The 16,400-nt window shown below is 40.3% G+C and overlaps 1 protein-coding gene across 2 annotated transcripts in view; it reads right to left on the bottom strand.

Annotated features, from left to right (window-relative positions):
* Positions 1–16,400, bottom strand: part of LOC119651996 (serine/threonine-protein kinase 32A) — a 394,508-nt gene that overhangs the window by 127,202 nt on the left and 250,906 nt on the right. For both annotated transcript variants that reach the window (XM_038055918.1, XM_038055919.1), the window contains one exon: positions 14,676–14,731. In XM_038055918.1, the coding sequence (XP_037911846.1) occupies positions 14,676–14,731 (56 nt within the window). The remainder of the gene's footprint in view (positions 1–14,675; positions 14,732–16,400) is intronic.

Below are 16,400 nucleotides of genomic sequence, written 5' to 3'. Positions count from 1 at the left end.
TAAATCGCAGCATTAATAGCAACTAATGCAGAGTGAATAGTTAAGAACTAAACAGCTATGCGAAGTAACACAAGAGGCGATAAATTCTGAGATTGATTGATTGAGCAGAGGAAGTGACAGCTAATGCAGCAGAGAATTGGAAGTGTTGAAAAGCCGCACTTGATGAATCAAGCCGTACTGAATTATTTGGTCCGCTACCTTTTTTGGCGAAATCGAAAGCAGAAGTCCTTGCATGATGATTGAAGCAGTATGGGTATTTTTCTTCTGAGGCAAAAGGCCAATATTATCTGAAGTGAAGCAAAAAACTGGAAAAGTTTTTTGCTGCACTCCGGCAAGAATATACTACAGGTGAATGGCGCCTTTTTATTGATGGGGGCAAAAATAGCTTGAAGGCTGTCTAAGTTCATAAAGGGAACATTAGGGCTTCAATTCCGATTGGTTCCACATTCGTATGTTTATTGGATAGTCGCAATTGTGAGCAGCACTACAATTGACGTAATTGGCCGCTACGAGGCGAAAACACGCCTCCTGGGTTCAACATCATGAATGGTCTTCCTGTTGTCGGGACAAAATTATTCTTCTGCCTTTGCATATTAAGCTCGGCCTTTGAACGAATTTCGCTACAAAGTTGCCATTTGACGAATCACAGATGTAATATCTGAAGCGGAAATTCAAGGTTTCACCTACTAAGGTCTGATCTGGCGTTTTCGATGGATCTCAAATCAGGATGCTGTATGCATCCAATGGTTGTTTATCTCAACTTGAATAAGACGCATGGGGAGCATATAGAGATGATGTTCAGAACTTTTTGGGCAACCACAGAAGGCCGAATTACTTAAAAAAAGTCAACACATTGATGGAGAAATACAAAGTAGTTGGTAAGCATAAGCAATTTTAAGGGGTGTTAATTTGAAATATACAATCTCGATTTTCAGGTGTGGATATGAGCATCAAGTTATATTTTCACTTCAGCCACAGCCCTGAGAACCTGGATGCCGAGAGTGATGAGCAAGGTGAGTGTTTTCATCAAGATAAGGCGGAAGTTGATTCCACGAAGGTGAAGACGAAACCAAATAGGTTCAAGTGTAGGACGAAAGATATCATAGCCTATTCCATCAGCCACGTAATGCGTATGTATGTTTTTGTTGAGTAAGATAATGGAAGCCAATTAACTTGTCTATGAACTTCACTGAGGTAATTCTCGATCAGAATCATCAAATATACAGGGAGACCTGTTGCAGCCAACAGACCTTTAATTCGGCTATAGTTAGCAGACTTCCACTGCTAGCTTCAAAGCTCTGTTAGGGATGTCATCCAAACCTGGCACCTTATTTTCGGTAATCACACCAAATATTTCCCCCAGTTCCTTTTCGATTTTCGGAGGTATCACGCATTTACAACTGAATCGACGTCTGCCTTCCGCTCTTTTGGTGATAAGGAAAGAAAGTCGGTACAATATTTTTCAGAAGACCCGGTCAAGTCACCTAAAGTGACATTTGCGACCTCTTCATTACTAACCTGTACGCTCCATCCAAAGCGTTTATATGGGTAGCACAACCGTTCAAAGCAGTTTTTTTTGCTCTTCCGAACGGTTTCTTTCAAGCAGTCCCGAAATTGCCCTAACCACTAAGCTATCCGGACACTTCTCGGATGCCGTGGCAAAAGAGTGTTCAATTTTCCCATAGTCCAATAGATGGTAACCAGCTCTTTATAAGGACAAGCAGTAGAGCCTTTATTCTGCTAGACGCACCAAACTTTCCCTGTATGAACTAAACAAACATATCACGAAATTCATCCTGTTGAAAAGCGGGAAGACTTGCCCAAGTATTGTTAACATTCTAACTAGTGTCTTTCCCGTGATGAGGAAGCGGAGTCTCCGTGCCCCCCTTGTTGCATCAGACATCAGATCCACCCACAAGCGGAAATTCAACGAGATACAAATAAATCTGGTATATTTCATGAGAAGGGGGAGTCAAGTATAATGGACCGCTACGGTTTAGGTGCTCAGAGGCTTCGCCTCTTCGCCACCTCATACATATACACAGGCATCTTCAATAAGACCCTAAATGTAAGTTTTGACGCAGAATAGGTTGCTATCGTTCGTCCCGAGTTAGGCGGGAGACAGGTAGCTCTTAACGCTCGGACTGCAAGTGGAGCTCAATAATTGATCCCTTATAGCCGCGTAGGGAAAATTTCGTGAAATGTTTTAAGTGTCTCATTCCAATCGTTAAGAGATATATCAATATTGGTACATCCAATTAGAATTCCTCATAAAATTGTGAAAATTTCTCTATTTTGTTCTAAAGCAATATAAACTCAAAGTCACCACCATTCAACTATTTCTCTCAATTTTACTGTTAATATATTCCGATGTATTTTATTCACAGATTCCTAACTTCTACGTCTCATGAAAATTCCCCAAAGTCCTATCTAAGAGACTCCCGTCCTCTTAAAAAGTCCTGTCTAGAAAATTCTTACAAATATTTTCTCTCGGGAAACCTTTTCTTAATACCAGTTGTGTGAACAAAAACCGCAAAATACCTCAGAATATATTTTCAGTTCTCCATTCTGTAAAAATCAACTTTTTTTCTTAATCGTCCTTTCTGCACGTAAACTTTCATGGCTAGCATGATTTTGCTAACGGAAGAACGAATACTGAATTCCAAGCACAAATTACTGCCGCTATGCCATGTGAAAAAAGGAGGTAGCTTTTTGCGCTCAAAAATAGATTGTTTTTGGGTAAAAGGACCAGTCTGCATACCGTAAAATGAACATTCACTTGTCCGGAAAAATATTCGAGTGTTAAGATTTTTGTCTCAGGGAGCTAGACAGTGCCACCTATATGGGGTGATCCTTTGTTATTTTCTCAAATTCAAAAGGATGCTCCTTTGATTTGCTTTTCCTTGGAAAATTCGTATGCTTGATTTTTGTTGTAAAATAGTCAAACCTTTGGAAATAATTTCGTACGTATGCATCCGTGAAAGGAGACCTGATTTGCTGTGAGAGTTGGTGCAATCTAAGTAGTGACTGCCATGAACCGACTAATTCTGCTGATTCAGTTTCATCGATGGTGGCTGCGTGCTATTTTTACCGGAAGCCCAGAAGAGTTCTATGATTGCTGTTTCTATCATTTTTTCTACTTTCTGAATTCCCAATAGAAGCGTCGGAAGCCCCAGCTGGGACATCAGGAAGGAAAGTAAGCACGAGGCAAAAACTTCATAATGAATAGCGGGCCATTCAGGAAGTTCATTTTCGTCCACTTGTAGTCCTTCTAAACAAAAGCAGGTCCCGGGAAAGGAAACCGCAATTCGTACTTTTGTGTGCTAGCGACATATTTAAATTTCACCGTCAGCCAACTTTGAGGGCAGTTTTGCCAGGGGCTGTCTCGATTGCGGACGGCTAGATCCTGCCTCAGTAGAAAGCAGTGTTGTAGGTTTTAAATGCTGTAGACGACATCGTGTTCCTGGTGATTGTAAAAAAACGCTGCTATAAAAACAAACTCACAGGGGGTCCTTTATTCACACTGAAATTTTTTTTTAGTTTGTTACAGATGATTAATGGCTACAATGTAGTACTGGTCCTGGGCTTATTTTCTTGCACCTAGAACATAGTGAAACGTGAAATGGAAATATTATTATAATTTCCGAGGAATGTGTTACGGAAGCAGCGAAATTTCATGTAAAATATTGTTGACAGGGTGATTTATTTTGTAGGCTGAGCTGTTTGGACGTGGGGATTTGCTTTTCTGTTACGGAAAATACATAGAAATTTCAAAATGGTTTGATGTGCTGAAGTCGTCCGTCGTTTGATATCAAGTTCTTCTACAAAACTCATTAATTTTGTTTCCTTTTCACAGAGCATGATACTTTTGTTTCGCCTATCATTCGATTAATGATTAATTAATTGTGTTGCCCGGGATACCTCAGTGGTTAGAGCACCAGACTGTCGTACGGAAGGTCACGGTTCAAATCTCACAGAATTGGATGGAGATGAATTTGCATCGCGACTTGACGTCAGAGACTAGTCGACTCAGCTGTCAATTAGAGTCAAATCAGGGTAATAATCAAAGGCGAGTGCAATGCTGATCACATTGCCTTCTAAAGGGTAGTGTAATTCTGAAGTGTACCGTCACGGTCTTGAACGAAATGCTCCAACACACTTCAAGGCCCTGATCCAATTGGATTCTTGTGCCAACGATTATTATTATAATTAATTTTGTGACGTATTTCGACTTTTTAAAACATATACATATATGACTACCACATTACAAATAATCCAAAGGAGTGAGATACAGTTTGTTCTAGTAAACAAAACAATGTTAACCAGAACGAGTATTGTGTGCTAAAAGGGAATACTACTCCTTTTATCTGTCTATTTTAGCATTCAATGTCTATAGAAGTATCCATGTTTTCCTCAGAAGCTGAGAGCCAGGAACTAAGTTAGTTCATCCCTTTTTATTCCATTTTCGTCGAATATTTGAAAACGGATGACAAAAGCTAAAAGAGGCTATCTAGCAACTTAATTGAATTCAAATGAAATGGACAAAATATTTCAATTTATTCACTTTGGTCTCGTAGCTATTCATCCCTGCGGATATTCTCCAGTTTTTGCCAATTTCCCTGTTTGAATGGTTCACTTATTGTTGGAATTTTTATATGTTTTTGGTAGTGGAGGGGGTGGCCTTGTTGGAGCAAGCAACATCCTTTTGGACCCGCTTGCTTTGATATTGAATATTTTCCAGATGCCTTTGAAATGGTTCGAATTAATTAATGGCCATCTATCTATTTTGATTAATATTTTAATATTTCAAGGACATTTTTATATGGTCAACATAAAAAATACTACACATCTTCCGTTAATCGTTCCTGATACAGATTTATATCTTGCGTGGAGTTGTCAAATCTCCCATTAGGTGCACCCCATCATGTTGATAAGGGAGCACTCCGAGACGTGTTATGTGCACACACATGCACGCATCCAGAAATCCAGTACGGTAGGTTTCTGTCTAGATCCAACCTCAGTAGTGGGAACCTTGGCTATTGCGACATCTAATTTTTCAAACATACGGGAAAGGCCCGTTCAGACGAAGCTCGATTTTCCGAAAGTCTCCACCGATACCTTTACAGGCCCCGCCATTGAACGTGCTACCCACAGTGGGGAGTGGGCAGCGGGAGGACACGCAAAGGAAGAGACTTTGACTTTAAATCACCCGAGCGATGTAAGATGAGCAAGACCGATCAGCTCTCTGAATTCATTAAGCAAGCTGAAATTATTATTAGAATATAAGGACCAGGATAAGAGTCCAGTATGAAATAAATTAAAGGCGACGGGCGAAAAAGTGAGTCATATCCAAAACCCGAGGGAGAGGTTAGCGCGAACGGTTAACTGAATCAACAGGCCAGCAAACCCCGCAGAGAGAAACAAGTCGGAATACCGAAGTAGGGCCAAGTGCAAAATTTTGTAGTTTTAGCATGAACCTAACCCCTGGGGGTTTCAGGCTAAACTTTTAAAATATGCTAATATACTATTATTAACTTTATTTGCGCAAATATCGGAACAAGATGTATTTTAAGGCCTAGATTTCGCTTAGATACAACACTGTAATTTTTTTCAGATTTCTTGGTTGGATAGGTTCTGAGAACGAGATCAGTTATACCTTTTAAGGGTCACATTTTGAGCCATCACTTCCCTAAGTTTCTTCCGATATCAAATATGGTAAAGTACTAATTGAGCTCTTCCATTTGATACCCCACATGGCCACATTCTGTGAAAAAAGTCGCACCCTCCATTCACATGTATGGTGAGCGCCTCCTTAAACTTAACACAATACTGCGCCACTTGCTGTATGTGAATGGAACAACAGACCTCAAGCCACCAATTTTCGTGACAATTGGTCTAGCCGTTTGCGAGTTGGGTGTGACAGAGAGACAGACTTACGGACTGAAAGACATCGACTCGATTCTAATAAAAACTAGAAGTTATGATCGTCTTCAACAGAGTGAAGGCGGGAGAAGATGATGTTAGCCACGTTAGACGATCTTAGAAAGGAGACCTTCTGTTGGCACTTAAGAAACCCAACTCAAGGATGTCACCGCGTACAAATTCTTGAATCCTTAGAATAGGATGCCGACATAAGGGCTGGCAGGCCGGAGTTCATTACAGTCCGCACGGATATATGGTAAATGAGAAGAGGAAGAGATTCGTGAGCCCATGGAAAAGCAACCCTATCGGACTGCAAAAATCAACAGTGAAAAGACTAAGGAAAGTATACAGTGGGACATAAATTTTTATTGTCAGGCAGCAGGGAAAATAATAAAAAACCGGGTTATGCTTCGGCTTAAGAAGTAAGTCTGCCTATAATGCGTTCTCCTGGAAAAAGTGATTCGCGATACAGATGTCAATGCTATAGGTACCATCCTCTTCAAGTCCACTCAACTACTAACCTACGCTGATGATATTGGCATTATGGAAAGAACAACCCAAGATGTACAGTCTGTTTCGCTGGAAACGTCTCACCATAGAGTCGAAGCTCCTACTGTACAAGACTATGATCTTGCCAGTTCTTATGTATTCCTTGGAAACCTCAGTTGCTAGCAAGAAAAATTGCTAACTCTTAGCTGCGTTTCAGAGAACAATCCTCTGAAAAATGTTTGGTAGGTGGACGATTCCGTAGCCTACATAACGATGAAATCTGTAAGTGATACTTTTTAGAGATGTCGAACTGGTGGACCTCGGCGTAAAACCGGGGTGTCTGGAGTTCTTTACTAAGGTAAGCCTAGACCGGATATCAGTTGTTTCGCCGTTACAAAGGGCCTTCACTATCAACTGGCGTCATTGCAACGAACTGTATGTGTAGGTGTTACCAGTGTCATGAAGTCGACATGCAGAGCAGCTCTGGATTGATTACTCAGGTTGCCGATCACGCTTTTGTTCATGTGGTAAGTGGGATGGAATTCGTCAAACAAGGAGAGCTCTCTCCTAGCAACGATGTTCGGATTCTTCTTGTCAGGAAGATGATAGAGCTCCACCGATGGAGAGGTTGGATGGCTGGGGTTCCTTTACCAAAATTTTCTTCCTTCTCTTTCGTTATGGGGAAATTCTGGAAAAACTGGAAGGTGTGTAATTGACCTATAGGAAGCCACTAGTTTTCAACAGAATGGAGAGTATTCTTACTCCGTCTAGGAGTCTTCTCTTACAACACTAATGGAAAACTTTGAGTTTGTTCTTAGAGCGAACCTTAATGGCTCGTGAGACAGTAAATATTGACGCATCACCAGGGTGGATTATGAAAAACATTGGAGGCCGCCGATATTCAACGTTTTTTTTATGTGGTAATTGGGGGGAATGAATGATACCAATTCCTATACCAATTCTATACTAGAAAAAAATTAAAATGAATCTTCGTCAAAAATATACAGAGTATCAAAGAGTACTAAGGTAACCGCAACTAGAAAATTGGCAAACATTTGCAATAGAGTCGCAAGACACTGGTATTGATTTTCTTAACTGAGCAGCGGATTGAACGATGACTCGGCGAAGGGTGCTACTAGATAACATAATCCTGGTTTCTTTTTGTCCTGTGTATGCCCTTGAGGTTTCAGGGCGTATCATGTTCTGCTACTTACTATTTTAAATGGCAGGAGAGGTTAGAAAATACTCTGAAGTTTAGTATTATCATAAAGCGTCGACCAATTTGTATATCTAGGAAGCGTTTCTGGTTTCTGCGGACGGTGGCACCTAGCTTTATGTTTCCCGACACATGAACAGCGCCAGATTCTTTCTGTGTTGCTATATGGTAGTAGCACATTGAAAGTGAATTCCAATGTTACTCAAGAGCTTCAAGCTTTCGTCAATACCTGCCTGCGTCATTTCATCGGAGTGCGCTGTCTGACACTACCGCAAACGAAGGGTTTGATCGGCATACCGGCTTGCCACTCGTGCGCACTGTGATCGGAAGACGGAAATGGCAGTGGATATGTCACACTTTAAAAAGGGGCGACAATTGAATTACGGGCTACGCTATGCGGTGGAATCCACTCTCCCGAGATGGCCGATGGCCGCCCCAAGGGCATTTGGCGCGGAATAGTAAAGGACGAGCGCGAACCTCTCGGGAAATGATGGAGGGAGGTGAAGCGCATTTCAGGAAACCACGAGTGATGGCGCGCAGGTGTGGTTAGCGCGGTGAATGGTAACCATATTATTATTAGCATTATCGGTAAGGTGGTAGAATCAGAGAAAAATTAGTGTAGGTGAATTCTTAATCTTCCCACATTAGAGTTCATTTTATTGCTTATCAGTTGCCATATATGTTCCCTTGAGCTCAGCACCCCATGAGAAGATTCTGGTTGAAGGTGCTTATTTGCCTTAATTGGCTTGCTGATGTCATTTATTAAGAATTCTTCCATCGGAGAAATGACATTAATCTAGATAGGGCGAAATTTCATGCTAGAGCAAAGTTGTCCCCACATTATGACTATGCAAGGTAATAAATTTGGCTGGCGAGTACTAGTTTCAGCACATTCAGTAAACGGAAATATGCAAGTTTCTCTTTCGTATATATCATTCATCATAGTTCGTCGTCACAGTTTCCGCTTCTAACCAACAATCCTGTTGATAGGGTTCATATAATCTAATCAGAAAGTTCCCAATGCTAATCAACACTTGTCTACAAGCTGTCGGGAATACCCTCGTACTGAATAGAAATGGACTGTTTTCGGTTTAGTCTACTGTTCGTTATTAACGTTCGTACTTATAAGAGAATTTGATTATCTGCTTGATGCCATCTCCCCTCCTTTTATTCAGACGTAAACTACTGAAAATGTGGCGGTGACGTCGCATGTCGGCGCGCTAATAGAATGCTATTTTTTATTAGTACTCAGCCTACAAGGGAAGTAACACTTTTATAGGTCATCAAATTTCCCAAGGATCGAATTTCTTGTTGACGTTCATCGTTGCTCATAACACTCACCCTGAGTGTGAGAATATTGATTGAAACTGCCGAAACTTCAATACACCCCCACCCCTTCATATTAATTGCTTTGATGTATAAATTGGGTTTTGGATGTCTCATTTTCATGTAATGGAAAAGCATTTTCATTAAAATTTCATCATGTTGTTGTTTTCTTGTATCTAAAAGGATGTGTGCCGGTTGATAATGTTTGTTTACCAGATACGGAGTTCTTTCTAGGCAATCGATTTATGATTAGCCGGTAGCGAAAATACATCGTTTTACCGGGCTCACAAAATAATGAATATTCTTGTACACAAAGGGTCGAGGGTTATAGAAAAACAGGTTAAAAGGTTAGTAGAAGGAGCGCAAAATAAAAGAATGACGTGGAAACTGTAATTTAAATGATTCATTTAGAAGGAATCTGTTTTGTCTATGCTTGAACCTTGACACTTTTTCCAACATGATCCTCAAACGGTGCCATTTGAGATATCTCATTTTATACAGTTTCACCTGGGAAGAAGTATGTGCAAGTAATGGAGTCTTATCAATTGTTCAACGAACCGTGCAAAAACGCAGAAGTGGAACGCCCCTTTTTGTGGGAAAGATATATTTATATAGGTGTTAGACGAACCCCGTCTCGGTATTGGGCACAAAATCCAACATGACAATTCAATGAAAATCCAGCTTAAACATAATGACATCAATTTCAAGATGTTAACATGCATTACAAAAGATATAGAAAAGATAAATTGCACATATGTGGTGGCCATCATCAGATGGCAGGACATGGAAAAGAGAAGAAAGGTTTTTCAGTTCTAAAATGTTACTGTCTATGAGATCGATGTTTTGACGATATCCATCAGCGCAGGAAATCGTGCGTTGACGTTAGGCGGTTATCAGTGGCTAGTGCAAAGCGTAACATCTGCATCACTAAATTCTCTTTTGTGTTTTCTTGGAAATGTATGCTTCATTAGAAGATTTGCAAAGCTACTTGTGGAACGATGTTCATAACAATGAACAGGGCGAGCTGATGCTGAGAAGTATCAACTCGTATATGATATCATCATGGCGGGTGATTTTAATGGTCAGATGGCAATAGGTACCGGGGATTAAAGGGTTGGGAACATGCAATGAGAGTGGCTAGCATATTGTCGTGGGGGCACTTACGACCTTGTATTTGTCAGTACATGGATTAGTAAACGGATGTTTCATATTCCTACATTTTATGGTGGGAGCAGCAAAACCGTTTTCCAAGAGACCATTAGATCTTAACATCAGCTTTTGGAGAGTTCAATTCAATGCTGGCGATTTCGCCAGAAAAAAAGAAGAAATAAGGTTACGTACGAACGTCGAAAGAACGTGGAATGAAGGTAAAAACATAATTCACAATGCAACTTATGTAATCATTGAGGTCACCAAACCGAGATACTCGGTTTCGGAAAGATAATGTCCGAATGAAGGTCAGCGCGAATGAATGCCTCTATTATAAGGTTTTCGTCGATAGAACCTTGTCTAATTGGCAAATTTACTGGAATACGAACCGGGGAGCAAGAGAAGGGATCGTTGTTTTCCGAGCCGCCAATTATAGACATCTTCATGATAAATCGAGCGCTCGAGGCGGCAAGAGACATCTATTTCGACTTGTCGAAAGTCGACACAAGTGCATACAGAGGAGTTGGCAGGAATACTCCAAGCAGATTTCAATGGAAGAATTTGTCCATCCACCGCTACTACAAGTACTGACGATATTTGGATCAATTCATCTGTCAGTACCATAGGGGATGACGATATTGTAGCTGAGCTATGGAAAACTGGGAGTCAAAACTCTGGCTCACGGTAGAATATAATCTGACTGCGTAGGAGTAGACTCCCCGCCTTATTTTCTCTAGTGACTTTCCGTCATTTCTATAGTGCAATCTAACAAAACCCTCAAAGACTGTTTTTGAAATTGTTTGTTGTTTGAAATTATCGGCCCGCGTCATGTTGCGTGACGTCACAAGCCACTCCAAGAAACTTCACTAGACCGGCAACTGGCTAATACTAAAAATATAAAAGTATCAAGGAGGGCAATGAAGTATTGTTTCGGGATTTCCTGCACAAATAACTGCACAAAAATTCCGCTGAAGACTTGTTTAGCGGTTCCGAAAGGAGATATTTGGAAGAAGTGGATCGCCATCGACCGACAAAACCCGGTTTCTTTGCGGTCAGGTTTATACTGTTGGAGATCATTTCAATGTGAGTAAATATTTAGTGAACAATCTTTATCAATAATATATGATTGACTTCTAGAATTAGAATTTAGAATTTGGTGTTGCTATTGTTAATTTTCTATGTTTCAGTTGGAAGATCTTGAGAATTTTATGTAGTTCTCACTTCGAAAAACTTGGAACGGCTTATCCTGAGAAACTTCGGCCTACAATGACGCTACACGCTACCACCCTGTGATTTCCTTCCTGAGGCTTACGGCAAGAGTCCTTTTATTACGCCATCCCACGTCAGCAAGTGCGTATACCACCATCAACCAACTAATTCTCGCCAAGCTCGTCATCGGATCAGACCAATGTAGAGTTGTTGCTTTGGGTTTGGCCATGCAGCTTACCAGACTTCCACAAAAGCTTGTTAACATCGCCACGCAAAGACGCCGTTCGCTGTTGTGGAACAGCAACCATGAGTGTGCTGATTCTGTATCGTTGGTATCATACCAAATTTGGTGTTCTGTCTCAACGCTGCATTCAACTCTGTTCTTCACCTGGTTATCTTAAGTCGCCGGCTTTGTAATCTGTGGTAATTCCCCGAAGAATCGACTCAACGTGTCGTATCACAGCAGTGCAAAATGTTTCCTGGTAAACTCTGGTTCCGTGACTTTCATCATCACGAAGCGACAAATTGTCAGGCGGTGATTCGTCATTGACAATGTCCAAACAACCATTCTCGACGTACTTAAGCCCCACGGATTAACCTAAGACACCGTTGTTTCCTCGACGACCCGTCCCCAGAAGTTCACACCAGTGCGGCCTCATCTCTACCGATATCTCGCGATCCGCGAAAATTATTGTATAATTTTTGCCGGAATAAATGGCAACCAAATTTTGTAACGACAAAATGCGAATTGTCGATAGCCAATAACCATCCACCATCCAGTGGCCAGAATCGACTAAGAGGGGGAGAGCCATCCCAAAACCTAAAATGAAAAGAAAGTTGGCGAAAGTCTACTCTCAAATATTGAAGCTCCGTTCAAATGTGGACAATAGTTTCGCTAGGAGGATTATTAACGACGGTTGGTACAAATGGGAAAGATTATGCGTCGATCTTAGGACTAGCCACTTGATAGTAGCCAGAGTGTTAGCTGATATTACGTTTCATGATCGGATGGAATCGATGCCGTCCATCCTTATCACGTCATTAAATTAAAATTTATATTTTGTTGCTAATTTTGTGCACAAGTTCGGACTCGCACAGGGTTTATTTGCACCTTCAGTTTGTTCAATGGCCAGTCTCGAGAACTCAACCTACATCAGTTGATGGCACGATTATAAGCTGGACCCTCTCATTGGCAGTTTTCCATCTTCTAGATCAGAGGGTTTATAACGTACAAGTCCTATTAAGCAGAGACGCTTTCCGATCTCTCTCGCCATCGAAAAGCTCATCTATGAAGGAATGGAATGGAATTTGGGAGTCATCGGATCTTTACGATCAAATTCACCACATTTTTTTCTTTTTTGGTTTTGGGATATCTCTCCCCTTGGTTGTCTCCGGCCAAAATTTCAGACACTTTTCATACACAGCAGTAGTACGTACTATCCCGAATGAATTCCCCATACGGCTTCGCTCTGATGAATGTTCCACTGGGAACGTCTTCTGCGTCTTAGGGAAAATATGCAGAGCATCATAATATCTCTTTATCTCCCTGTTGACTTTTTATAGTTAGCTTAGTCGATGTGGTGTCGCCAACACGAGCGGGGTCGTTCGCTTCCATTGGCATACAACAGGTCAAAATGTTGGAAGTTTAGGCCCCTGACTACCCCACCAACAACCCATAGTCCTTGTATGAGGTAGAGTTTTCCTATAAATTTCTAAAATATAGAAAGCTGCCATTATTAATGTTATTTGATCAGATATTGAGATGGGATATATTTTGGGGAATACATGTGATGATTTTTCGGTAGATAGGTTCTGAGAACGAGACGTATTCCATTGGTTACATTTCGAGCTTTAATTCCTCCATTTTTAAATGAATGTTAAAAGTTGGACCACTTTTGACGAGTACTAATCGGAATTACTTATTTGATAAGCCCCGTGACTATATTCTTAAAAAAAGAGAAATTTTTCAGCCTACCTTTTCGCAGCGCAAAGTCGAGCCACTGGTTGCATCTAAAGGACATCACACGCTACATATTTCCTCCAAATATCGTACCAACAGCGACAACGAGTAAATGGCTCTGACAATAATAATTTAATAAGGTTTTGTGTAGAGCCTTAAAAACATGAAATTTTCAGGAAAGAACCAATAATTTCCCTCAATGAGATTGTATATGATTATAAAGTCAGTTATGAAGTGAACCAGATATTCCGAGAGGATTTGCTAACGAACTGATAAATAAACCAAAATACTGATACAAATAGAAGGAAAATCCGAGCCAATGGTGTTTTGGGTTTGAATATTTAATATTATTTCTCGCAGAATATCGGAAAAATTAAACGGAATAATTTATTTTTCTTTCCTCCAGTTTTCCGGCATTTCTTCTCTGGCAGGCATAAAATACTATACATACAGAGCTGTTGAAAATTTTACGCCGTTCAAATATTCTCCCCACCTACTGCATTGTCCTTCACCTACCTACGAAACCGAATATTCTAGATATTCGTTCATAATGGCGATAGTATAGGTGGTCGGCTCCAAAGGCGAAGTTATTAGCTCGCAGCTGTTTATATTTTTCCATTTTGTTTTTACTGGACCCCTTATAAATGTCCTTAATGGCAACAGCAAGGACAAAATGTCTGGAAGGAGTTTGGATTTTGTTTTGTTTGCACTTGGAGAGCATTTTCAAATTTGCCTACAGTTGTTTGCTGTATTGGCCATAAAAGTGGAAGCGCGAAATTGTTTGAGCTCCGAAAGAGACTTAAGTTCCGGGCAATTTCTATTTTCAAAATGTATCCTTTTGAGAAAATATTTGTTGGGGGACTGCTAAGTGAGAAAAACGTAATAAAAGTTTGGAAAGAAAAAGTTATTACCCTTGAAACTCGGATTTGATTTGTGGCGCCATATGCTGTTTAATTTTTAATAAGACGTTGAGAGTATCCAACTTTTTCGGAGAGAAGTAATTGACCATTTTTTTAAGGTTTTGTTTAAAACAAAACCAACAAAACGGCTATTGTATAAGATACTGGTGTTAATCTCAGATATATCGTATTTGTATATTTCTTGTAGGTTAATCGGTGCATCTTTTGTATTTATTTTTGAATCTACATTGTATTGGCACTACCTAAGCCAAAAGTAAGGAAATCAACTTTTTGGTTAGTCATAAATGTTCCACATGGTATTTGTCTTTTACTTCTTCAGATTTGAGAACATTACTGAAGGTTCGAACCTGAAAGTTGATTCTTCCAGTTAAAAGCTATTTCTGAATAAAACTTGAAATATTCTGACTTCTGCATGATCGTATATTAAGGAGAGCATTCTCTATGCGTCGTGAGAGAGTATTTCCAAAATCTGTAAGAAACTTACCTTGCCGAAACTGCCCTTTCCGATGGCACGCAATATTTGAAAGTGGTCAAAGTTAACTGAAAAGAGGAATAAACGCACGCAATTAATTTTTGTAATTATTGAAAATTTAATTGGAATACTATTATAGTATTGAGATAAGTTTCGATTCATGTTAAGAGGGAAAACCAGTCTAGAGCTTTAGGGAAATGGATTTCAGTTTTGTTTAAACTTTACTTCAATATCTTAAAAGTCACGTACCAAACTTCCAAGGACGAAAAAAATGTAGGAGCTTTAATTGCGCCGTACCTTTTATTGCTCTATATGAGCGCAATTTAATTGCCACGGTTAGCATCGTGAATTGGAGGATCTGTTTTGTTGGTGGTATCAAATTGATTTTTAGCTTTTATTTTGGAATAAATGGCGCAGTTATGTATATAGTTGTTACTACCGCTAATTCAATAGCCCATTGAAGGAAAATAAAGTGGTTTTCAGCCATCGTAAATGACGTATGTGGATGCACTCAAAGTAGTGATGCCTCTTTCGATGAAGTATTGGCTCCGAAATCGTCTAAGCGGTTCGTCAACTGCTTAAAAAGCGAGTCAATGCCTGATGATCACACAATGCACCAATTATTGAGGTATCCCGTTTTTGATTACCATCTATAAGATATTTTCGGTTATCTTGCTAGGCCGAATAGTTCCCATACCCCCAAAATATGATGGAAGGAGGACAAGACTACAGCAATATGAAAGAGTGTCCCTGAAAAATAGTAATAATAATCGGTGACGCAACAATCCGTAGTGAATCAGGACATTGAAGTGTGTTAGAGCACTTCATTCAAGACCGTAACGGTACAATGTAGGAAACAATGTGGTAATCATTGCGCTCGCCCTGATTTTATTCAGGCACTCATGTACAGTTGAGTGGACTGATATTCGGCATCCAATCACAAATAACAAATGCCTTTGCCACCAGTGAGATTTGAACCCAACCCAACGTTTTCTGACGAAAGGGGTTAAAATGTGTAAATGGGGGTTGAATTGAGGTAAAATCGGGGGAGGAACGTAGGATGAAAGCAGACACTTTGGAAGCATGATTGATGGTGTCATCGAAGATTACACCCAGGTCTTGAAAGGAGGTCAGTAGTGAAAGAGATTGTTGGTCAAGAGAGTAGGGAAAGTATGTTGGGGAGGGTTTAAGTGAATAGCACATTCAGTGGCATTTACTGACATTCAGTATCAGCTTGTTAACCGAGCACGAACGGATCAAAGTATCAAGGTTGGACTGCAAGACAGTACAATCCAGCCGAGACGAAACAGAGGCAAATAATTTAAGGTCGGGAGCGTATAGCAAACAAGGACAAATGAGGATGGAGGGGAAGTCATAGATAACAAAAAGGAAGTATCGAACTTTGGGAACGGGATGGTCACCCATGAAAAGAAACTTTGCGGGAACGATGCGAGAGATAGGAGGAAAGCCTAGAAGGGGATCAGGAGGGGAGGTTGAATATAAAGATTTTGGAGGGAAGCACATTGTGGTCAACGGTATCAGAGATGTTGGCGAAATCGGTATAAAAAGCGCATACTGTCTGTCGTGGAACGGCATCAACATATGTTGATAAGTGACGTTATCGGCGGATGAATACACTAAACCAATGGCAATGGCAATAACAAAATGGATTGACCGGAGACCAGCAAGAGGGGAGAGTTTCTTCAAAAACTAAAAAAAAAATTGCGAAGTTGATCC

Source organism: Hermetia illucens, chromosome 3, assembly GCF_905115235.1.
Source record: "Hermetia illucens chromosome 3, iHerIll2.2.curated.20191125, whole genome shotgun sequence".
NCBI classification, from domain to species: Eukaryota; Metazoa; Arthropoda; class Insecta; order Diptera; family Stratiomyidae; genus Hermetia; species Hermetia illucens.
Note: the sequence above shows the minus strand (reverse complement) of the source record. Positions and strands in the feature narration are given on the sequence as shown.